Here is a 23,466-nt window from a genome sequence, read left to right as displayed (position 1 = left end):
ACAACTCTGTGATATGGATATATTATCTCCCATTTTACAGGAGAGGAAATGGAGGCACAGAGATTTTAAGTCACTTACTCAAGGTCACCAGTTTCTAAGTGGTAGAGCCAGGATTCAAATCTGGTCCAGCCAGTCTGGCTCCACGCTCTCCGCTCTTAAGCCCCAGTCTAGGCCACATGGATTTCCAGCTGCCACGGTCCCCCAGGCCCTGTCGCGTCAAGTTCCCTTCCTTCTCTCCCCTCTCCCAGGCCCTGGGTATCACACAGCTCACCCCACCATCAGCCCTTGGTAGGTCCTGGGCTGAATCTCAGGAGTCAAGAAAGGTCTTCAGGCTCTAGGCCCTCCCCCACTCCCAAACCCTCCTCTGTCACCCGTCCCCTTCCCCTCTGTTACCTGTCCTGGAAGAACCGGCGGAAGCCAAAGGCCACGAGTTTGAAGACTGACTCCAAGACGAAGATGATGGTGAAGATGTAGTTGCAGATCTTCAGAGCCTCGTCCAGGATCTGGCAGGGATGGGGCATGATGGATAAGGCCAAGGATGATACCTGCTGCCCCCACCCCTGCCAATCATACCTCCCAGATCTGGGAGACAGGGTGAGTCTGAGAGGACCTTTCTTCTCTGTTCCCGCCATGTTGGCTGACCACTGCTTACTACTCTCGGACAGAGTAGGGTCCTCATTCTCGTGCATAATCCAGACTCTGTGCTAAAGGATCTCTCTCCTTGAGGGATGGTGAGGAGCCCCCATGACAAATGTGCTGGAAGGCAGAGAATGCAAGAACTGGAAGGGGCCTTGTGCATTACCAGTTCAATGTTCCTATTTTACAGATGGGAAAACTGAGGCCAGGAGGGCAGCTGATGAAAGCTGACTTGAGGAGTGGCAAGATTGTTGGTGAGTTTGGGGGCTGGACACTCACTAGAACCTACACTCCAGAAGGGCTGGCACTAGTCTGCCTTCTTTTTAAATTTATTTTATTTTTGTTAATCCTCACCTAAGGATATTTTTTCCATTGATTTTTTTTAGAGAGAGTGGAAGGGAGGAAGGAAGGAAGTGGAAGAGAGAGTGAGAAACAGAGAAACATCAATGTGAGAGAGACACCATGGATTGGTTGCTTCCCACACATGCCCCAACTGGGACTGGGGATCAAACCCGAGACCCTTCTGTGCCTGGGCCAATGCTCTAACCATGTAGCAACACTGGCTAGGGCCAGTCTGCCTTCTTTACCCTCACAGGTCCAGAGCTCAGCACAGGGTAGGCACTCAATCCGTATGTGCTGGGTGAGGAAGTCAGGTCCTCTACTTTCCAGCTTTGAGGCCTTGGTCAAGTCAATTAACCTCTCTGAGGCTCAGTGTCCTCATCTGTTAAACCAAGATGAGACCCACCTCCCAGGGTGGAGAGAGGGGTACAGGAGGAACCCATGCAGAGTGCCAGCTCAGGCTGGGCTGGTCTCACCCCGAGGTCCCACAGCAGGAGGCAGGGCCCACATGGCTGGCCACTCACTCCTACCTGGGGCTGCTGGTAGTGCTCCATGGCCATGGTGACCACGTTCAGCCCAATGACACCCGTGATGAAGAGATCCAGGTAGTGGCTGGTGCAGAAGTTGTGGACGAGGAGCCGGAAGCGGGAGTAGTCCGAGTAGTAGGGTTTGCACTGGGCTTCTGGGGGGGCCAGGAGGAGAGCAGAGCAGCCGTGGGGCCCTGACCCCTGAGCCCCCTCCGCCCACAGTCCCTCATAGCCACCAGCTTCTAACGCCCGAGCTGAAACATTCCGGGATCATCAGCACCCTCGCCCTCTGTTTACTTCCTTTTCAGGGGGCCGGGGGGAAGCTCTCTCGGCATCGCCCCTCCAAGCATCTGTGCTACTGGCTACAGTTGGGTGCAGAAGGGGTCAGGACATGCAGAGCTCCCCACCCACATTAGACACTAGGTGAGCCCCCGCCCTGAGGCAGCTTCCAAAATCCACCAGCCCCTCATAACTCCCTCGACTCGGTGTTCCGCAACCAGGCCAGATCAATAAGATGAAAAACAACCGGTCTTATCAGGCTCGGAGGAAACTCCATCAACAGAGAGGCGAAGGCTCTTGCTCCTTCACCGAGCAGCCCTTGAGGGCAGCGGAGGAGATTACACAGAGCTGGGATTTGGAGATAAAACCGGAGATTGGAAATTGGACATCTTCTTGGCGGGCTGCACTGACACCACCCCTCCCCCCCGCCCCCAGAGGGCCTCCGGGGAGGCAGGGCCTGGGCCTCCTGCACCCTCATGTGCAAGAGGGCAGAGCGGAGGCCACAGGGCCCTGCTCTGCCCCAGGCTCATCTGGGAGGACCCCACTTGCAGGACTCACCCAGTTTCTAATGAGGCAGCCCAGCCTGCTCCAGGGGCCAGGGCAGCATTAGATGCAGGCTGGGCTGAAAGCACTGTCTGAGATCTGTCAGAGGCATACTCTTTCTCTTGCAATTAGGGAATCACTTAGTTATAAAAATCATGGTGCCAGAACGCTGGCCTGTTACGCAGGCAGAATGCATTTGAAGGCAAGAGATTACAGGGGGTCGGGGAGCCTCCTCCAGGTGCTGGGGAAAGGCCAGGCCAAGTTGGGGATACATGCCATCCAGGGGTGGTTGACAGAATGGTCTCCCAGCAGCCACAAGGAAAAAGAGGCTTCCCACGGGAGGCGGGGGCAGCCTCAGGTCCCAGACAGCCCTTCCCCCTCAGGAAGTCTAGGGCGAAAGCCAGCTAGCAAAGGCTGCAGCCTCTGAGGCCTGTGCCAGGGGTGGCTGGCTCAGGGGCAGCAGGAAGCTTTGGGCCGAGGCCAGCTCATCTATAATTGTCCTTTCCCATGCAGAGGACTGTTGAACAGAGAGGTAAACTGAGGCAGGGAGTGGCCTGGGTGGGCCCCCACCAAAGGCCGAAGGAAGAAGAGTGCCCAAGAGCTGCACGTTCAGCCTCGCCCGGCGCCACGGTCCAGCATCGGCCCTGAGGTGTGGATGACCAAGAGGCAGCAGGTCTAGAATATTTGGGTGCATCACAGGGTGTGCTAGGTCATCGCTTTGCCTTCAGGCTCGGGCCAGCCAGCGGTGGCTTTGTTTGCTCAGGCGGCCCTCCTGACCCCCAGGAGGGTGGCGGTGGAGAGGGGACAGCGGGAGGCCGCGGGTCATCCACAGGGCGATGGTGGAGGGTGGACCAGGCGAGGGGGCCTCTTCCTTCCTTCCTTCAGTACCCACAGAACCAGAGGGCGCTAGTCGCCCGTGTTGCTTTAGCAGCTGGAACTCTTTCTCTGCATTAATCTCCATAAGTGCCGAGAGCACCGAGTCCATTATGCTAAAATATGAATGGAGAATTAACTAAAATGTTTGAATACAATTAGGTTAGAAAAAGTGGCTCCTTATTAGCCCCATTATTAGCTGAGACAATGCAGAGGAGAGGTTGGGAGAGTGACCCCTCTCCCCTCTCACCCCAGTCTGACTGCATAGGCCGCCCCAGGGTCAAGTAAACCTCTGCTTCCACCTCTGCCATCTGGCCAGGGACCCCCTCCTCCAAGGGGCCCAGAGAGAAAGTAGGGGCAGGACGACTGAGGCAGGGCATCTGCTCATAGCGACTGACCGGCCGGTCGGTCCCAGGCCCCTGAGGTGTGTGCAAATGCCCTTCCACCCCCACCCCCAACCTAGACCAGCGGGGGCAGAGGCTGCTGGAAAACCCGTTAGAGCACAGGTCAAAGTGCACCAGGGCCAACCCCTTTGTTTCACCGAGGAAGAGAACAAGGCCAGCAGAAAGCGAGTCGTCCACACACTGGGAGGCAGTGACAGAGCCCGGACCTGAACTCCCAGCTCGAGGCCCCCGGCAGCTGCCAGGTGGGCTCAGACCCACAGCTGGGGCTTTGGCCCAGAGGATGCCCTCGGAGAGCTCGCCAAAGGCCCTCGCTGTTTGGCTCTGAATGATGACACCCCCTTTCTGCTCCCTAGCCCGTGGTTTTATAGGCAGCACCTGGGCTCCCAGCAGAACCAGAGACGCCCCCCTCCCCACCCTCTGGAGGAGGGAGGAGCCTTGTGTGGATCTGCTGCTCCAAGAGCTCTGGTCATTGCCCAGGCGGGGCCCAAACCAGTGGTCCCTGGCATGTTGGCAGCCCTGGCCCCATCTCCCTGCCTCCCAACAGTATGAGCTGTTTTAGGCAGAGAAAATACCAGAGTCAGACAGTGGGGAGAAGGGCACCCCGGGACTGCCCAGCCCCCAGTCAGGGGCAGGAACACAGGAGAGGTGCAGGGAGGGTGTGGGCTGAGTGAGGGCAGCAGGCACAGAGTTAGTAGGGGTCACTGGGAGCCCGAGGATTTGCAAAGGAGAGTGGCAGGGAGTAGGCGGAAGGGGGAGACGCAGGCCCCCACCGCAGAGGCCACACCATCAGCTGCCGCAGCCAAGCCTGCCCGCTGGGTTCAGTGGGAAAGGAGAGGGCAGTGCAGGCAGGCGTCCCACACAGGTGCGGTGGGAGTGGAGCTGGTGCCGAAGGCCACGTGGTCGCTTGGGGCTAACCTGACTGCTCAGGCTGGACCCAGGTGGCCAGTTAGGCCCATTGCCCTGGTAACCAAAGCCTTTTCCCGCTGGCCTCTCCCTGGGGTCTGGCTGAACCCCTCCCGCTGGGTACAGCACTGGTGTTAGCAGGGAGGTGTTGGATTCCTGAAGGCCCAGGCTGGGGGGGGGGGGGGGTGACGTCATCCCGGGGACACTGTGGGATAGGCCAGTGGTCGGCAAACCGCGGCTCGCGAGCCGCATCCGCGGTTTGCCGCTCTGTTGACTAATGAGTTTGCTGACCACTGGGATAGGCTACTCAGCACCATCGCCGGCCCCTGGGAAAAGACTGGAAATGCAGATGCTCACCTCCTGCCCCAGTCCACACCGTGAGCACTTCTAGGTGGGGCTCAGGAATCTGTATTTTAATATGCTCTCTGGGCAATTCTTTTGCACACAGAGATTTGAAAAGCTCAGGTATGGACCACCCGGGACCCCAGATCTGGGAGAGGGATATGGGATGATCTGAGGCCCTCTTCAGGGTCTCTGAGCATCCATGACCGGCTGGAAAGGTAACACACACTACTGTAATCAGTGTACATACTCTCATGTGCCAACAGGAGCACACAGAATGTCCCCAGAGTGGGGGTACGGCGTGAGAGTAACGAGGGTGTTTAGCATCGAGCCGGCGTGTCATTTCTCAGAGGCTGTGAGTCTGCATGTGCTGGTTCGTGGTGGAGCAGCTCCTGTGGCCCAGCCCGATGCTACAGTGTGGACACTTCAGTCTGCAGACCAGGTGAACCCACAAGGGAAAAACTGAAGGCTACGGCCTCCCACCTTCTCCTCACCCCCCAACACATCTGGAGCTGCAGTATAGCCTGACGCAGAGAGTGGACCCAGGCAATCCAGACAGACCAGCTGGAGACGCCTGCACCATGGGGCCAGCAGACAGCCATCCACCTAGGGCCTCAGGGATGCCCTCCCACACCGGGGGTGGGGGGTCCCTGAGCCCCTGTAGCTCAGATAGCCCAACACCCACAGGGCAGTGTCTGCCGGAGTCTTGTTTCGGGGGGGAGTGCGGAACAGGGGAGAAAGGCTTAGCCCAGTGGTCCCCAGCCTGAAGCCCCACGCCCTCAGCAGCTTGAGAAGGCAGCCACATGGGGGTTCTTAGGTTCCTTTCAATATTTCCAAAAGCTTAAAAGAAGTCACACATACGCCTGTGTTAAGAGCCCACAGATGAACTGAATGGCAACATGTTTTTTGTTTTGTTTTGCTTGTGTGTGTGTGTGTGTGTTTTGCCACCATTCAGTGTGAAACCTTCTGCGGCTTAGAAGCTCTGATTAGCAATTACATGTGCCTTTGATTAGCAAAAACCGAAACAAAGTCATTATTGAAGGGCTCTTAACTTCAAAAACAGACTTGTAATCATGTGGGGTTTGTTGGCGATAATAAGGGGGGGCCCTTGGGGATAAACAGGTTGGGAACCACTGCGTGGAGACATCAGAGGGTGTAACTGAGGTCCCACTACCCTGACCCAGATTCTCATGACCTCCGAACTTCCGTCTGGGGGACGTGTCGGCAGAGCAGGCGCCGAGGACCCAGGGAGGGCAGGACCGGGAAGGCTTCCCAGAGACCGGCTCTCAAAGAGAAGGACCCAACTCACTCCCAAATCGTGCGTTTCGGGGAGAAGCTGATGGCTAACTCAGGCCTCGGATTCCCAAGTCCTGCTGTTTGTAGCGATGACATGGCCACCGTGATTACTGGACGATTAATGAGTCTGTTCAATTATTCACCGTTACATTTTTAAAACAAATCCTTCCCCTCTCTGCTCCTCTCATCCTGCTCACTTGATCAAAGTCTCCCCTTCAGACGAAAGGAGATGGGAGAGATTTGCAGCTCTAATAAGCGAACGGTGTGTGACCCGGGAGAAGGAGCAGGAGTGGGAAGAGGCAGCAGGGGGCTGGGGAGCTCGGGCGTGGGGAGCCTGAGAAGAGAAGGTGGGTCCTTCAACAGGTGCCTGAGGGAGGGGGTGCTGAGACCCTCACCTCCCATCCAGCGAGCGCAGCACAGGTCTATGGGAGGACCCGGAGCCCAGCACCCCAGGGACCCTCACCCCTTCGCCCCGAGAGGATAGAACCAATGAGCCGTGGAGAGGCAGCAAAGAGGAGGTCCCCAAACCCACGAGGCGGGCCTGGGGGCAGGCAGGGCCTGACCACCCCCGGGCCACACCCTGGAACCCACAATCCCAGACGCAGTACCTGGCGCCGCGCTGGCGGAGCTGCCGGAAGCAATTACATCGTCCAGCATTAGATCTAAAAGAACGAAACACGACATGGGTCACTGGCCGGACCTGGCGGGCTGGGCAGGGCCCCCTCAGCAGCTCGCTCCCCCTCGGCTCGGACCCTCACTCCGCCTATGGATGGGGTGTGCTGAGCGTGGGTGGCTGGTCTCAGTGTCCAGCCCCAAGCTCGGGGCACAGAGCACTTGAGGAAAAGGAGCTATTCAGCCAACTCGACAGGGTCACGGGGACAGGGAATCGAGCACAGGGAGGGGCAGGCAACCTGTCATCAGAACAGATGTCCACGCCTACCTGTGCCCCGGCCTCAGCAGCACCTGAGGCGGCTCCAGACCCCAGAAGGGGAGCCAGCTGGTCAGGCAGGGCCACAAGTGCCTCCTGCCAAAAAGAATTCCGTCTGCAGATGCCCTGCCGAGAAGGCAGACTGCAAGGAGGGAAGGGGGGATGGAGCAGGGGTGGGAGCATGGCTGCTGGGGGCGATGCGCCTGCTCAGCTTTAGACACTCACAGAGCGAGCCAAGAGGGGACCCCTACCCCAGAGCTGAGCGGTTCGCCGGGGACACAGGTATGGAGGATGTGGGACAGGGACAACTGCACCACCTGCTACTGCCCAGAGGCCAGTATCCCCTCAACGCCTGCCTGAGCGGCCCCGCCTCTCCCAGGGCACACGGGCTCTGCCCTACCCGCACCCATTTGGTGGTACTCACATGTCAACACACCAAAGAGCAAACTCACTGCACCCAGCTTATCGGCGGAATGAAGACGGTTTGTGAAAAGGTGGAGAGAGAAAGGGAAACCCGCAGACCAAACAGAGACAGACACACAAAGGCTTAGAGAAACCCACACACAGAGACACGTGGAGAAACGTGGGCAGTGACAGGAAGAGAGAATCATGGAGATTACTGGGTACCAGACAGGCAGGCAGGCAGGAGCCCCGAAGACAGGTGCAGGCGCACCTGGAGACTCTGAGGAACAAAGGGGCTCCTTCACCTGTCACGTCTCGTCCGTCCTTCCTGCAATCTGTGTGTCTTTTCCCTTAGTCTCATGGCAGAAGAGCGTGGGGAGGGCTGGGGAGGGGCCTCAACCAGCCAATGCCAAGAAATGTTGGAGTCACAGGTGAGGGGGCTGAAGGCTCTAAGGCCAGAGAGTCATGTGCTTAGAGTTCCTGTGACCTCAGACCTTCCCTGAGACAGGACATTTTTTTATTTTTATTTTTTTTTACAGCTTGGCTAAAAACTGACCGTCAGGAAGGCAGGGAGTTTTGCTGGAGATGGGAAGGGAGAGGGGGTCTGGGGTCCCCTCTCGCTGCTGTCCATTGGCAACCTCTGTCGAGACCTTGCTCAGCAGCTAGACACTAGGCAGGCACAGGTTCAAGACGCTTGCGTGCCAGCCCGGGGCCGGGCAAGGTTGGCATCTGGGCCAACCCCTGGGTCTCTGGACACTGGCCCCGGACAATGGAGCATGATTCTCATCCCATGAGGCTCCTCTGAGAGTTGAGCTGGGAGAGGTTGTGCACAACTCCCCTGGAATCATCTCCGGAGTATGATGCTGAGACCTGGGGAGCCCCGCAGGGTGGGGGTGGCTCCCCTCCCCCACGGGGCTGAACCGGTCTGCTTCATGCTGGCTCTAAAGGCTGACATGCTCTTGTGGGGGAGGAGGTGAAGACGGGGGGTGGGAGCAGCGTCTCCCTGCCCCCAGCCCCAGCCTCAGCCCCTGGCCCCCTACAGTCGCAAGGCCAAGGTCAAGCACGACTCAGAGAGATGTGGAAAGACTACCGACCAGCCATCTGCTTCTCCTTACTCCTTCTCTTTTTCTCCAGTCTCCGCAGCCGCTTCTCCTCCCGCCGCCGGGCCTCCTCCTCCTCCTGGTGCTGCCGACACTTGTGGAAGTTCTCCACCACCACGCCCACAAACATGTTCAGGACAAAGAAGGCCACAATGAGCAGGAAGGAGATGAAGTACAGGAGCATCCAGGGGTTGTGGTTCATGATGGGCTGGCAGGGAGCAGGAAGGACAGGAGGAGCCATCAGCCCCAGGGGACTGTCTCAGGTGCTGCCCCATCACCTGAGACCTTTAAGACAGGGTCCACAAACTCAGTGAGCTATAGGGACCCAGCAGGGGATAGAAACAAACCGTGTGGGTTCAGTGTTCGGCAGTAGGGAGGGGTGGGGACTGTGGCCAAGTGGAGAGAGGCTCTATCTAAAGCAAGGGTGGGCAAACTTTTTGACTCGAGGGCCACAATGGGTTCTTAAACTGGACCGGAGGGCCGGAACAAAAGCATGGATGGAGTGTTTGTGCGAACTAATATAAATTCAAAGTAAAGGAGCGGAGGGGAGAGCAAGAGAACCGGATAGAAGAGCCGGATCCGGCCCGCGGGCCGTAGTTTGCCCATAGCTGATCTAAAGGGTAAGCTGCGTCTTTGTTCCTGCTGATTCTAGCCTCGGGGAATGCAAGTCCAGTGTTCCCAGATCTTTGGATTTCTCCTGAGCAGGCCCAAGTCTGGATTTTCATGTGCCATTCGCCAGTTTTTAAATGCTTACCACTAATTCAAAATATTTAAACATGTTGCAAAGCCAATAAGACATGCCTGGGTTTGGCCCTCAGGCGGCCAGTTACAGCCTCTGCCGTGAGAGGCAATGCCTCTTCGATGGCGTTTTCCCAGCCTGCCTTGCCCTCTTTCTCTCTAGTGTTTGCACTTGTCATGCCTGGCGTCGGCCCATGCTGAGTGCCCTCAGCCCAAACATGGGTCCTGCCCACCTCGGCCCTACCTGCTGGTCCACACCCACGGCATCCAGCCCATCGTACATGATGTCCACCCAGCCGTCCTTGGAGGCCAGCACGAACAGGGACATCAGGGCCTAGGGGGAGGGGGAGAAGGAGAGGAGACCATCGGAAATCTAGGATGTGTGGCCAAACCACCCACTACCTGTCCTCAAAGCACCTCCTGGCAGCAGCTTGGGGGACCCCAGCCCCTGAGGTCAGGCTGGGGTCACACTCCAGGCCCCTGGCGGGCTCCGAAGCTGGTATGAAACCAGAAGAACCGTGGGACGCGATCAGACCCTCTGAACTTCAGAAACCAAAACCAGGTTGGGCCAGGGAAACACACCCACAAAACGGAGGGAAGTACTTTTTTTTTTTTTTTAAATATATTTTATTGGTTTTAGAGAGGAAGGGAGAGGGAGAGAGAGATAGAAACATCAATGATGAGAGAGAATCATTGATTGGCTGCCTCTTGCACGCCCCCTCCTGGGGATCGAGCCGGCAACCCAGACATGTGCCCTTGGCTGGAATCGAACCTGGGACCTTTCAGTCCACAGGCTGATGCTCTATCCATTGAGCCAAACCAACCAGGGCGTAAAACTGAGGGAAGTACTTCTTTTTGTACATCTCTCTGTTTCTGTGAATGTGGAGTGAGAAAAGGAATCGTCTTGACACTGTGCCTGTGCCAGGAGATGAAAACATACACCTCGTCTCACTGCACCCTTCCTGTGGGCCTCCAAGGGCGACACCACTAGGATCCACTGACCAGCCGAGGAGACAGGCTCTGGCAAGTCCACTGCCCTGCGGGCATCATTAAGCCGGACTTGTGTCCTCTGGGGCCTCCTGCCACCACTCCCACCTCCACCTCACAGCCTGGGGCTCACCTGGCCGAGGTTGTCAAAGTTGTATTTGTGCCGGACCCACCGGTAACTGGCTTCGGCACAGTCAGACTTGTTGGTGATGTTCCTGGTGTCCTCACCCTGGCACACGAAGAACTTCCCTTTGAAGAGCTGGACACGCGTGTACCCGGAGACAGGAAGAAGTGAGCTGTGACCACCGGATGCCCAGAACTCCCAGCCCCACCTCTCCTAGCAGCCCTGGGGCCTAACAGCTCTGCGCGCATCCTGGGTGAGGTAGGGGGCTCAGCCCTGGGATCAGCGGAGTCAGGGACCCTCCCCTAAAGGCACCCCTTCCTCTGGGCTCCTTGGAGCAGAGCCCTAGAGAGGGGAGGGAAGGGTGGCTACTGAAAAACGGGTGAAAGGGCCGGAATAGCCATTCTTTTACTACAAAGGGCTGGGGGGCTGGTTCTCCAAGTGGAGTCCCTGGACCAGCATCAGCATCATCTGGGAATGTGCTATAATTACCAATTCTCAGGTCCACCCAGACCCACTGCATCACACAGTCTGGGAGAGGGGCCAAGTGATCTGGCTTAATGGTGGGGGTGGGCTAGGTATTACTGACCCCACTTTACAGATGAGGAAAACTGAGGCTCAGAAAAGTAAATTCACTCGCTAAGGTTGTATAACCTTATACGACCAAAAAGGGAGCTCAAGCTCAGGTCTGTGTGACTGAACAGCTCACCCTCATTCCAGAACAGACCAGGCTATGACTGTGGGTGAGGAAGGGATTTGAGGAACGAGGACCAGGGGGCCTGGGCAGCTGCTCAGGACAGACCTAAAACCCCTGGAAGAGCCCCAGACAGGGCTCAACAACGGTTCCCTCTCCTCATCCAAGCAGGCTGGGAAGAGAGGGAAGGGAAGGGAAGGGGCACTGGTCGTGCAGGGAAGCACCACACAGCCTTGGCAACTGTACCTGAGCCGGGTCCCCGGGGCTAGAGAATTCCAGGAAACCTGGAACAGCCCCATCCCCTCCCCAGGGCAGAGAAGACATCCAGAAAGTCAAAGGAAAGGAGGGGGACAGGGGTAGCCACCCAGGAGCTCCCCTGCTGCCCCAACAGCCAGCTGTCTACCCTGCAGCTGAAACAGCTGGAGCCAGCAGCTCGGGAAGACAGGGTGGAGGGGCTCCCAGAGGCGCCTGCGGAATCCTACAGGCAGCTCCCACTCTGTTTCCTCCAAAGCCAAGTTCCCTCCCTGGGCCAGAGGCCAAGTTTCCCCTGCAGCCCCCACTTCCTGCCTTGTCTGGGGTCTACACCCGCCTGCCTGCCAGCACGCCGCTAACCTGGCCCAGCTGTCTGGGTCCTGGATCCCCAGGCCTGGCCTGCAGCCCATCCCACTCCAGCAGGGAAGGCAGGGAGGGGATCCCGGAGCAGACGGTGGGCCTGTGCCAGCATCTGCACTCCAAGTGCAGTGCGCGAAGGGGGTGGAACAGCAGCCTGCAGCTGTCACAGGTCAGAAGCCTCTCTGAGGCCCGCGCCCCCTTCGGGGCCCTCTTCCAGGCTTCCAGTTTTCTACAAAGTGCCCAGGCGGCAAAGAGGCCCAAGGCCCGAGGCCTGGGGGAAGGCAGCCCTGCTCATTCCTTTCTGGAATAAAAGGTGGCCCCAGCTTGGGCCTCGCCATCCAAGGACCAAGAGGAAAGCCACTCCTCAGGCTTCGGCTGACAGCTGGCCCCCCCTCCCCCGCCACGACCTCCACAAACCTGCACCCCCAGGATGCCAAAAATGATGAAGAAGGCACAACAGATGACCACAATGTTGCCGATGGGTTTCAGCGAGGACATCAGCGTTTCTACCACCAGCTTCAGGCCCTGTGCCCGGCTGATTACCCTGGGGAGGGAAGGGGATCAGAGGGGTTCCCCCAGCTCGGACACTCCCCTGCCTCTTGCCCTGCTGCCCCGCCTCCCAATCTTGGTTCCTTGGTCCCCTGGACTCAGGTTGAGGGAAGAGGTTGGCTTTCTGGGCTGGCTGGGCAGAGCGGTCTTCTTTTCCCGGGACCTCTGCCACCGGGATTCCCACCCACAATCTCTCAAAAGAGGAAGCAGACACTCCCACTCTCATTTCCCCTCCCAGGATGTCAAAGATGACCTGGTAGAGGTAGGTAGGTGTTCAGGAAAGGTGTTCCCCGGGGATGCAGTGTGTTGCGAGGACAGGGACAGACATTTGTGCGGAGCATGCAGGGGGCGAGCAGGGAGGAAAAGGGGCGTGGCTTGTCACAGCTTGGGAAGCATCAGTCGTCAGTCAGCATAGTCCCCATCCGTGTCCCCAGCCAAGGACAGTTCTGCCTCTGGCCTGGGGAGGGGAGGTGACTGCCTCCCTGGGGAGGGTTTCCTGAGAGGGTGGGGCCCCTGCTCCATCCGGAGGGTGACCCCCGAGAGGTGAAGGTGAAGAAAGTAAGGAAAGGAGTGTGCGGCTTCACCAGGGAGGGCAGTGCCACCCTTGAAGGTACCACCCAGGGCCCTTTGTACTGTGCCTTGCACAAGGCCAGGGGCACAGCCGCTCTGGGCAATATGTCCTCTAGGGGGTGTCCCTGAGGGAGGTGCCCAAGGCCAGGAACTCCTCAGCCCGTATGATGGCGGGGGGGTTCTCTGTGGGGGTCACAAGCAGGAAGCCAGGGCAGGCGAGGTTCGCCCCATGGTGGGGTGGCCCGAGGAAGCATCTGGCGGGGGCTCACCTGAGCGGGCGCAGGGTCCGCAGCAGCCGCAGCACCCGCAACATGCCCAGGATCTTGGTGCCGCTGTCCGAGACCATGGATACCAGGATGTCGATGATGGAGATGAGCACCAGCAGCCCGTCCAGCACGTTCCAGCTGCTGCGCAGGTACGCCTGCTCCCCGAAGCACCAGCCCAGCGCCACCACCTGGGGGTGCCCGCCACACCACTGTCACCACCGCCCCCCCGGGGTCCGCGGCCCTGCCCTCCACCCCCCAGGAACCAGCGCAACCCCGTCACCTTCACGGTCATCTCCGCCAGGAAGACCGCAGTGAAGACGTAATTGGAGAGGGTCAGGAAGATGCGCTCCTGCAAGAGAGAGCAGGCGGGTGTTGCATTCCTTGGGCCCAGCCTGCGCTGCACACCGAAACCAGGACCGTACCAACATTCGACTCAGAGAACGACCCCTGCCCTCCCCAACAAGGCAGAAAGGCAGATAAGCTCCTCTGCCTCCGCCCTCTCTCTCTGTCTGTCTCTCTCTGTCTCTCTGTCTGTCTCTCTCTCTCTCTGTCTGTCTCTCTCTGTCTCTGTCTGTCTCTGTCTCTCTCTCTCTGTCTGTCTCTCTCTGTCTCTGTCTGTCTCTGTCTCTCTCTCTCTGTCTCTCTCTCTCTCTCTGTCTCTGTCTCTCTGTCTCTCTCTTTCTCTGTCTCTCTCTCTCTCTCTCACACACACACACACACAGTGCTAGGCTCCTAACTCACCTGCTCCCTTGCCCTGAACAGAACTCCTCCCCTCCCAGAGTGGCCTGGAGGGGGGATGATCCCACCACAGTGCTGCTAGCTGAGCCCCATATCTCAGGCCCTATCCCGATTTCTTTCTTAAAACTGGGGCAGGATTTAACTTGATCTCCGACCCCTCTCCCCCATTCTACTCTCCTCCTGCTCCACGGACTCCCTTTTCTGCTGTGTGCTCCAGAAACGGAGCCACGGGCGAGCTGGGGGCCTGAGTGCAGGCTGTGCTTCCCCGGGTGCAGGGCTTGTGCTGGGCACAGGCTGGGGCAGGAGGGGAAGAAGGCGGCCCAGTCCCCTGATCGCTGGCGGATTCCATTGCTGGGTGGCCAGAGAGGAGAGGAGAGGACTGCAGAGGCAGCAGGCGGAGCGTGAGTGTCAGAGAGAGAAACGGAGAAAGAGAGAAGCATGCGTGCGACAGCTGGCGATGGAGGAGCCGAATGGAGAGGTCGGGGGAGAGCCACAGGGGCCGTGGCAGAGCTCTGCGGCAGGGCCAGTGTAACCCGCGGCCCTTGCCCCACCCCACACAGGCCCAGCGGTGGGAGTCCCCAGTGCTGTGCTCACTCATCCACCTCTTCCTGGGCTGGCCCCTCCATCCCTCAGGGCTCTACTCCCCACCCCCCGCCCCCGCCTGGCTGGAGCCCACCCTAATGGAAGCCAGAAGCCACCACGGCACTGACATCTGAACAATGGTGTGGAGGCAGTGAGGGGGGACGGGGCACCACCTCTAAGCAAGTGGTGCAAGATGCCATGGGAGGCAACAGAGCCACCCGCACCCACCCCTCTTGGACCAGAATCATGTTGGGGGAGGGGCTATGATGCCAGGCTGGGGAGAGAGAGCTCCCAGAACAGCTGGGCCCACTCCGAAGAGGCTGGGCCCCTTGGAGTATGTCCTGAAACTCAGGCCTCTGCCCTCTCCTTCTGAGAAGGACTGACAGGTTCACGGCCAAGCAGAAGTGACCAGTGTCCCCCCTCCCGCCCCCAGTGCCCCTAAAAACCTATTTGTTGTGACCTGGCAGGACCATGGGAGCCAAGGCAGCTTTCCTCTCTTGTTCTGCATCCCCCATTAATGCATGGGTCATGGGTCATGGGTCATGGGTCATAGGTGAAACTGAGACCCTTTGCCAGGAGCAGGGAAAGCAAGACAGCTCTGCCCAGCCAGGACCAGTCTCGCTGTTTGCATCTTCCCAACACTCACCGACTCACACAGGGGCCTCACAAGGCTCTGGCTCACGAAAACACGCCGTCTGCAAATAGCCGGGTGCGACGGAGCTCACTTTTCACCCAGGTAAGGAGCAGAGCCCAGTCCCCCAGTTGGGCTGGTGTGTCAGAGAAGGGAGACAGAGGCAGGAGAGGGACACAGGCGCCAGTCGCAAGGGTGGAAGTCAGGGGGGCCTAAGGGGGAGTCCTGGCTCCCTCCCTCTGTGTGGTTCGGGGTCTCCTTGCCCACCCTGCTGGCTAACCCGGGAGGGGCCTGGCACCAAGCAGGCACTCAACAGCCACCACATGTCATCCTGGGGACTCACAGCGCTGTGCGGGTCGATCTTGGGGCGCTCCATGGCAATGGTGATGCAGTTGAGGAAGATGATGACGAGGACCACGTGGTCGAACATCTTGTGCGTGATGATCCGGTGACACAGGAGGCGGAACCTGCTCCAGGACAGAGGCCAAGGCTGAGCGGGAGGCAGGGCAGGGCAGCAGTGAGAGGCATCGCCCGCGGCCCCTCCCCCTCCCGGGCCCTCCCAGCCCGAGGCCCCTGTCTCACACACTCCCACGTCTGGGGGCACTTCTAACACCTCCGGGATGACATCACAGGATAATCTCCTGTGAGGAGAGGTTGGGGTACAGGCCAGGGGCCCCCCTGCTTACCGTGACTGAGGAGGGAAGATGTAGGCAGACCAAGAGTCTCGCTCTCGGCAGCAGGCAGGCAGCCGGGCTCGGATCCACGCTCTCATCCGCTCCCCTTTGCTCTGTGGGAGGATCACAGGGGTGTGAGCAGGGCCAGGCCTCCAAGGCCCCAACCCCTCGTTCTTTGATAGCAGCTCCACGGCCCCCACTCCTCGTCGACCTTCCCCCAGCCGTGTTTCTTCCTGTATTCCTAAAGCCACCTTCCCATCTCCCTCTAAGGCCCCTTTGTCCCCTGAGCATCCTTCACGTCCTTCATCTCCCCTCCTCCCCCTTGTCCAAGCTCTCCACCTTTTCCCATCTCTGCCTCCAGCTCAGCCCTCGCCTGCCATTCTCCTTCCCTCCCTGCTGGGCTTGGAAGTGCATCAATTATCAAACATTGTACCCATCACAGCTGTCTGTTCAAAGACACACCTGAGATGAGGGGACCCTGACCCCTTCTCCTCACGTGCTAACTGGGAGGTCCTGATCCCTGTGCCCCATCCCAGGGTTAAAGGTGGTGGCTGGGGACTGCGGGAGGTGGGGGAGGTGGGTAGGGGAGGGAGAGGTAATGGGTAAGGAAGGGTGTGAAGTGGAGGCTGTGATGACGCCCAGATGAGACAGGGGGACAGGAGAGGGCATCAGTTTAGAGAGATGAGTGATGGGTCTTTCTGAGTCACAGGGGGAGGACCATGAAAGATTCATACACATCTGTCCAAAACCATTCATATCCACCAAGGACCGCAGAGACACAGCCCGGGGGATGATGAGAATCTGGGGCTCAGCGAGGCCAGTAGAGGGAATAAAGGGGGTGTTTGAAGCTCGGCCTCCAGGGCTGGCACCCTGATATCCCTTGGGTGTGATGGTAAACTTCCCGAATGCCCTAGAGCTGGGAGGGGCTGTCCACCCTTGCCCCAGGCCAGGCATAGCTCCTCTCACTCAAGGTCGGGGATGGGGTGGGGGAGTCACTGTGCCCACAGGGGCCTCACCAGGTTGCCCTCGTCATCGCCATCATCTCCATCCAGTGGGGGGTCGTCGGGGTGCAGGGCCTGGGCCAGGCGCCTCGAGGCTGACTTGCCATTGCAGCCCTGATGCTCGGAGGCGGAGCTGCGGCTGCTGGCTGTGCGGTGCAGCCCCGGCACCTGCAGTGTGTCTGGCAGGTCAAAGGAGCTCTTAGCCTCCCGCTCCAGGGAGCCCCGGTGGCGATGGTCGCTGCCTGCTGGGCTGGCCCGCTCCTCCTCCGAGCTCTCCTCTTCATCCTGGCTCTCCTGGCCCTCGCCCGACAACAGGGACCTCCGCTCCCCACTCAGGCTCCTCCGCTTCAGGCTGGGGGCCCGGCCCAGGCTGTTGCGGCTGGAGCGCCTGCTGGCCCAGCTGCTTGCTGCGCTCCAGGGGCTGTGCGGAGAGCTCCGGGCACTCGGCTGGGGGTGAGCAGAGGAGAGGGTGGTCTCAGCCAGGGCCACGTGGCCCTGCCTCCCCCACATGCACCCCATCTCCTGTGAGCCTCCTGGCATCGCACCAGGTGCGGAGGCACGATGGGCAGGAGCCTGGTGTCGGAGGCCTGGATTCCGGTTCAGGCTTACTCCAACCAGCTGTGTGACTTCGGCCAAGTTACTAAACCTCTCTGTACCTCAGCTCCTCATCTGTACACTAGATAGGACACGAGCACCCATTCCACACTTAGTTGGTGAGAGAAGTCTTCTACCAGCTGGTGGCAGTATCGAGTACTGGTCAGAGCGTCGGCCCTGACACCGGCCTCCTGGACGAAAATGCTGGTTCCATCATCTACTTGCTTCGGAGCTTCCCACAAATCACTTGGGCAACCTGAGATGCAGGTCCCCAAATAGGGATAGTAACAGTACCTACCTCATAAGGGTGCTATGAGGGTTCAATGTGTCTAGAACGCTCTGAGCAGCTGTCTGGAATCAGTGACCAGATGGGGTTTGCTCCTATCATGATAAGGTACTAAGGAGGTACCACCACCACCACACACACACACTTTAAAAGGAGGCTCGGAGGCTGAGCCTCACTCAGTTTGGGGACAGAAGAAGCAGGATTAGAGCCCAAGGCCACGGCTCCTCCACATGGCTGCGTTACCAGCCCTGACCGACCTCCCGGGGCTTGTCCACCCATGGCTCAGGGGTATCTTCTCAGGCCTGCCCACCTCCATCCTCTCTCCCTTCCTGATGTCCTCACATCTCCCACCATTGGGCATCCACAGGCACCCCTACCGGTGACTTCATCTCGTGGGCTGCCCCGGGCTCCGCCGACCCGCTGCTGCTGGTGCGGCGGGAGGCAGGGCCCAGCGCCTCAGCCAGGCCAGTGCTGGAGCTCTTGGGCAGCGACATGGGCGTGGCGGCCGTGTGGATGATGAGAGGGGGCAACAGGCTCCTCCGAAGCTCCGGGTGCTCTCCCAGGGACACCACTACAGGGGAGAGATGGGGAGACCCTGAGCCCACTCAAAGGTGGCCCAGGGCCAGGGGCTACACCTCCCCACCCCCAGGACAGATACGCACAGGCCAAGTGCTTCTTCCTGTCCCCGTCGCCATCCAGGCTGGGGGAGAAGAAATCAGGCTCCGACTCGGACTTGGTGGCATCTCCCTAGGGGAGAGGAGCAGTGGGCCATTAGGGACCTGGCCAAGCAGGGGTCAACGGGCTGGACGGAGGTCTCCCTGTCTTCACACGCACACACTACACATAGAGGCCACGGGGACCAGCAACCATGGCACGAGACATGCACTAGCATCAACCAGACCACCCAGGCGTGGGGCCCGGGGCTCCCCAGGGTCCCTAACACCTGTGTCTCCCACCAGCCACACCTCAGAGGCCACTGTTAACCCCAGAGCCCACAGCACAACCAGCCTGGCTGGGACTGGCTCCAAGAATGACTGAGGGGAGAGAGGATAGCTGGGTGGGTGGTGGCCTGGGCCAGGGGGAGCTGGGGACCTGAGTGGTCACTAGAGCCTCAGTTCCACAGGCCACCTGCACCCCCTGCCTTCCCTCCGTGGCTGCCCTCCCGGAGCCTCAGCCCCGAGGACCCCAGAAGGAAATTTAAAGACCCCAGACAGAGCGGCTCAGCCCAAGGACGCCACTTCGGTCCCTCTGCTTCTCCCTACACCCTACCCAAGCTCCCACCCCTCCCCCTGCCCCCATTTTTTACCTCTCTCTGTCTCTGGGACAGTTTTTTCTTCCTTCTTAGCAGGTCAGTAGGTTCCCCAGTAATTACACACTTCTCCTTAAGAAGTTATTAAAAAATACTTGATTGCTACTTTTGATAAGGACATAAATATTGCGTAATTGGCATCTCAGGGGATCATTTTCATTAACTCCGTTTACGTCCCTAACGAAGCTTTTAATTATCAAGTGGGATCTCCAGGGGGCTGCTCGGGATGTGCAGCTCTGAGGGTCCTGCGGGAACCCTGCCTTTGCCCTGAATCCGGGTGCCGGTGCAGGAAACAGCAGGGCACAGGCTCAGCGCTGGGGCCAGAGGAGGAGTGTGTCCCCCAAACACCTGCTGGACCTCCTGGGTGGGTGAGGGGCCAGAGACTGGGAAGTAGATTTAAAACTCTGGCACATTCTGGCAAGAGCCATCCCTATCCCCCCATCCTCCAAAGACACGTCCTGAGCTGAGGCAGCTAGTGGGGTCTCCAACAGGGGTGCAGGGCAAGGGGAGAGGGTGAGAGATGGGGGAGCACGGTCTGGGCCACGGATCGGACCCCACTGAGGCCCCGCGACTAGGACTCCCGGGGGGCCCTCTGCGTCGGCACGCACACACGGTGCACCACACACGTGCACACAGAGGATTCTAAGTCCCTTCCTTCTCCCTCCATCCACCCGTCTGTCGGGGACGGAACATGCCCTTTGCGGGTGGATGGGGGCAGAGGCAAGGAGGCTCCTCTCCTCGATGTCCTCAAGGGGGAAGGGACTTAAAATCGAAGCCAGCCTCACGACACCAATGACCACCACGGCGACCACAGGTTGCACAGGAGCTGAGCGTGAACACGAGCACAGAGACATGGAGGCGGAGTGGAGGGGGCACGGGGCTCGGGGTGGGGGCATGCCGACTCGGATCGCGTACCTACCCCCTGGGAGTCGACAGGCAGCTGAATACAGCTTAACTGTCCACTCGCATCTTCCCGTTTGCTGATTTCCTACAGGGAGAGGGGGAGGCAGGGGACGGGGCTGGTCACAGGCGCTCAGGCTTTCAAACATCAGCAGTGTCCAAAGAGGATGAAGAGAAGGAGCGATGCGAACCCGACAGCAGGGGAAATGAGACACAGGGGTGGGAGGAGGAAGGGGAGAGAACGGCCTTCCAGAATTCAGCCACAGGCTCCAGGGCCAGAATGAATCTGAAGGGTGAGGAAGGAGGCCACGAAGATGGGGACAAGGGCAGGAAAGGCGATCAAGCCCCCCGGGGAATTATAGTAACAGCCACCATTCGCCGGGTGTGCCAGGCATCACGGAACGGCTTCATGAACACTAGCTTGCTTCCTCGCCAGGTGGGAAGCAGGTGCTGCCAGAGCAATCTTAGAGGAGGCACCCGAGGTCTGGAAACGTTCGGAAGACTGTGCAAGTCATACAGAGAGTCAGGGGTGCCTCGGGGCCTCGAACCTAAGACTCCAGCTCCCCCTTCCTGGCTGGGAGGCAGCAGGCTTGGGGAATGGACAGGAGCGGGGGAAGGAGGAGTGGGTGGCAGTCAGAGGCTGGGGAAGAGACCAGGTCAGGATTGAGAATAGGCCTCCTAACTCCCATCCGTTCTGCCTTCATCCCTCCCCATCAGAACGGGTCCTGCTGCTCCAACTGGGATGGGATGTGACAAGTAACACTGGATGACAGCTATGATGTTGTTTAATATCAATTAATGGCCTCACACAGGGCCTGCTGCCTGTTCATTTAATTAAGTGTGTGGATGATAAATATACAGGGATTCAGGGCACTGCCCCCTACAAGTCAGGAAATCTGCAGCCAGCCGGCTCCGGCCCCTGGTGGCGTGGTAAGGCCAGCAGGGGGCCACTCTAGAGGCTCCTGCTGATGACATCCAAAGAAATGAAGGCAGCCACTTCCTCCACGAGGTGGGCGGTCTCATGCCATCAGAGTGGTAGGAACCAGACTCCCCTGGCAGATTGTGGGGCTCCCAGAGCCACCGGGGCAGCCCCCCAAAACTCGGTACAGGAGAAGGCAGGTATCTCTGGAGGTACGCAGGTCACCAGCATCGAGCACCCACCCTGCACCCAGGTGCCACATGTGCAGGACTGTGCCCACCCCATGGAGGGGGTGTTGATGCTGAAATCCTTTCTCCATCCCGCCCAGACCCGAAGCAGCAGGCCCTGCCTGAGACCCTCCCAGTAGTCACTTGTCCTCTGAAGGTTGAGGAGGATGTGGCCCCAGGTCCTGGCTGGCCCCTTAGGCTGAGGCCGCCACAGGCCACAAGCAGGGCCAGAGTGACCAGGCCGGGCCCTAGGGCCAGGCTGCTCTCTTCCCACACACAGACGTAGCTGCTGCCTAGCAACCAGGCCGGCTCGGCGGCACTCGATTTAACAAGGTGTTCGCTGAAAAAGGCAGCGGTGGGAGGGGGCCGTCTGCGCTGGGCACCGCCAGGACTGCCCAGGTGGCTATTGGCCAGTTGAGGGAAGCAGAACAGGCGTGGGGTGCTTTCCGTTTCCCTCCACATAGTCCCACAGCAATCATTCTAGGGGAATCTTGGCTGTCAGGAGCTGTGGTCTGGAAGGGGCCGAAGGACCGTGTCCCCACTCTGCTCCTCCTCCCACAGGCCAAGAGCTATGGCTGAGAATGGTGGGTCTCCATAGAGACCCTGGCTTTTGTGGGAGCATGGTGGCACCCCCTTAATCCTTCATGCCCCAGGGAACCACCCAGTAAGTGTCCTGCTGCAGGGAGAGCACCAGTGTCCCTCCCTCCTACAAGAGACCCGGCCATCACCAAGGCAGGGCTCCACCAGCGGCCCTCACTCACCCAGCAGGAGGAAACACGATAATGGGGAGCTACAGAATTACAGGGGATGCCGGGGAAGGCCAGGGAGGGACTGATGCCCCCGCACCCCACCAGCCTGGCCCTCGGGGAGCAGCCCTCCCTCGCAAGGCTGGAGAAAAGGCGGAAAATAGATTTTGTTTTTCCACCGTGTGCCGGGTATTTATAGTCCAGGCCGCAGCGGGAGTTTCCATCCGGGTCACCCAAAGAGAACTGGACTGAGAGCTTCTCCACGCCCAACCTGGAGCGTTTCTAGGTTGGGTCAACCTCCCCGGTGCACGGCACTGGGCTGGGCCTGGGGTGGGCAGAGGGGCAGGGCTGAGGGAGAGGAGGAGGGTGCTGAGGGAGAGGAGGAGGGTGCAGCCTTTTGGGCAGAGGCTGTGCCCTGGACCCGCAAGGGCGGGATCAATGTATGTCAATATTAATTGATGACGCTGCCTGTGATGAAGGTGATGGAGCCGGGGCTGGAAATAGGACGCTCATCTCTGCCATCCCCACAGCTAATTGGGCTCATTTCTCACCCTGGGCAGCTCGGCCCTGCCCAGGCCCTGGTGGCATCTTCATCATCTCAGCCAGAGCTCAGATGACTTGCACACAAGCTCCCCGCACCCCTCAGCTCAGATGGGTCCCCCCAGATGTCCCCGAGAGCACCTGTACTCAGCGATCCAGACACCCTGTAGCTGACACTTGTCTAGCTTTCTGAGGAAGGGTCTAGCCAACTTGGAAGGGGAAGCCCACTGGGCAGCTAACCTGGGGACCCAAAGACACCCCCCCACAAGCACCCTGTTTCCTGAGTGCCCAGGGGTTTCCTGAGACCTGGCGCCTCCCCCACTTAGTCACCCCCACCTAATCTGAAGGGTGCTTCCTGCAGGACCTGCCAGGCCCCCAAAGCTCAAGCTGGGCAGCCGATTCCTCCTGGAAATGGACCGCTGCGGGCAGGGGGTTACCTCCGCCTGGAAGCCCTCCACCAGGATGGCGACAAGCAGGTTAAAGAGCACGTAGTTGCCGAAGGTCATGAGGGCAATGAAGTAAAGGGCAGCCCAGGACGACGTGGAGGCCATTCCGTTGTAGAGCACCTTGTTCCAGTCCTCCTGGGTCAGGATCTGTGGGCAGAGGGCGGGAGTCAGGGCGCTGACCAGGGTCACCCCACCACCCCTGCCCACCCTGTCCTGTTTCCCTCGCACCTGAAAGACGGTGACGATGGCCCAGAGCAGGGAGTCAAAATTCTTCCGGTCCGGTAGCGTGTCCCCGTCCCGCTCGGATGCAAATTTGCAGCCGAAGAGATGCATGCCCAGGATGCTGAAGACACAGGAGCCGCAAGATGGGCTCAGCCCCAGCAGCCCTGCCCCGAGGCCCTTCTCCGCGGGCACCCACCCTCACCTGAAGATGAAGATGAAGAGCATGAGCAGCATGCAGAAGGTGGCCACGTTGTCCATGGTCTTCATGAGCACCACGAGCTGCCGCTGCAGCGCCGGCAGGAAGCGCACCAGCTTCAGCACCCGCATCAGGCGGAAGGTCCGCAGCACCGACAGGCCGCCCCCCTGCTGGCCCACGATCTCCCACACACTGCAAGGGGGGCGGGGAGCCTGAGCCGGCGGCATGCCCACCCTCCGCCTGCCCCTCCCTTTACGAGGGGCCAGCAGCACCCGGGGGGCCTGGACTGGCTGGCACAACCCTCGGGCCTCCGAGATGTCAAGGATCTGGGGGACAGCTCCAGTCC

The 23,466-nt window shown here is 59.5% G+C and overlaps 1 protein-coding gene across 10 annotated transcripts in view; it reads right to left on the bottom strand.

Annotated features, from left to right (window-relative positions):
* The window catches only part of CACNA1G (calcium voltage-gated channel subunit alpha1 G), a 63,748-nt gene that overhangs the window by 9,793 nt on the left and 30,489 nt on the right, over positions 1-23,466 (bottom strand). For 3 of the 10 annotated variants that reach the window (XM_080681460.1, XM_080681466.1, XM_080681463.1), the window contains exons 11-28: positions 23,127-23,312; positions 22,931-23,045; positions 22,694-22,849; positions 19,844-19,912; positions 18,278-18,362; positions 17,993-18,186; positions 16,751-17,182; positions 15,747-15,847; positions 15,404-15,527; positions 13,390-13,458; positions 13,113-13,297; positions 12,142-12,268; positions 10,431-10,556; positions 9,555-9,644; positions 8,588-8,780; positions 6,751-6,804; positions 1,506-1,657; positions 394-503 (exon numbers count right to left, since the gene is read on the bottom strand). In XM_080681460.1, the coding sequence (XP_080537586.1) occupies positions 394-503; positions 1,506-1,657; positions 6,751-6,804; positions 8,588-8,780; positions 9,555-9,644; positions 10,431-10,556; positions 12,142-12,268; positions 13,113-13,297; positions 13,390-13,458; positions 15,404-15,527; positions 15,747-15,847; positions 16,751-17,182; positions 17,993-18,186; positions 18,278-18,362; positions 19,844-19,912; positions 22,694-22,849; positions 22,931-23,045; positions 23,127-23,312 (2,568 nt within the window). Of the gene's footprint in view, positions 1-393; positions 504-1,505; positions 1,658-6,750; positions 6,805-8,566; positions 8,781-9,554; positions 9,645-10,430; positions 10,557-12,141; positions 12,269-13,112; positions 13,298-13,389; positions 13,459-15,403; positions 15,528-15,746; positions 15,848-16,750; positions 17,183-17,992; positions 18,187-18,277; positions 18,363-19,843; positions 19,913-22,693; positions 22,850-22,930; positions 23,046-23,126; positions 23,313-23,466 lie in introns of all 10 variants that reach the window. The other 7 variants (XM_080681464.1, XM_080681468.1, XM_080681461.1 and 4 more) reach the window with 3 other exon arrangements.

The sequence above is a fragment of the Plecotus auritus genome, assembly GCF_963455305.1.
Source record: "Plecotus auritus genome assembly, chromosome: 7".
Classification (NCBI taxonomy): domain Eukaryota; kingdom Metazoa; phylum Chordata; class Mammalia; order Chiroptera; family Vespertilionidae; genus Plecotus; species Plecotus auritus.
The sequence above is the reverse complement of the archived record's forward strand: the minus strand, read 5'-3'. Positions and strand labels throughout refer to the sequence as shown.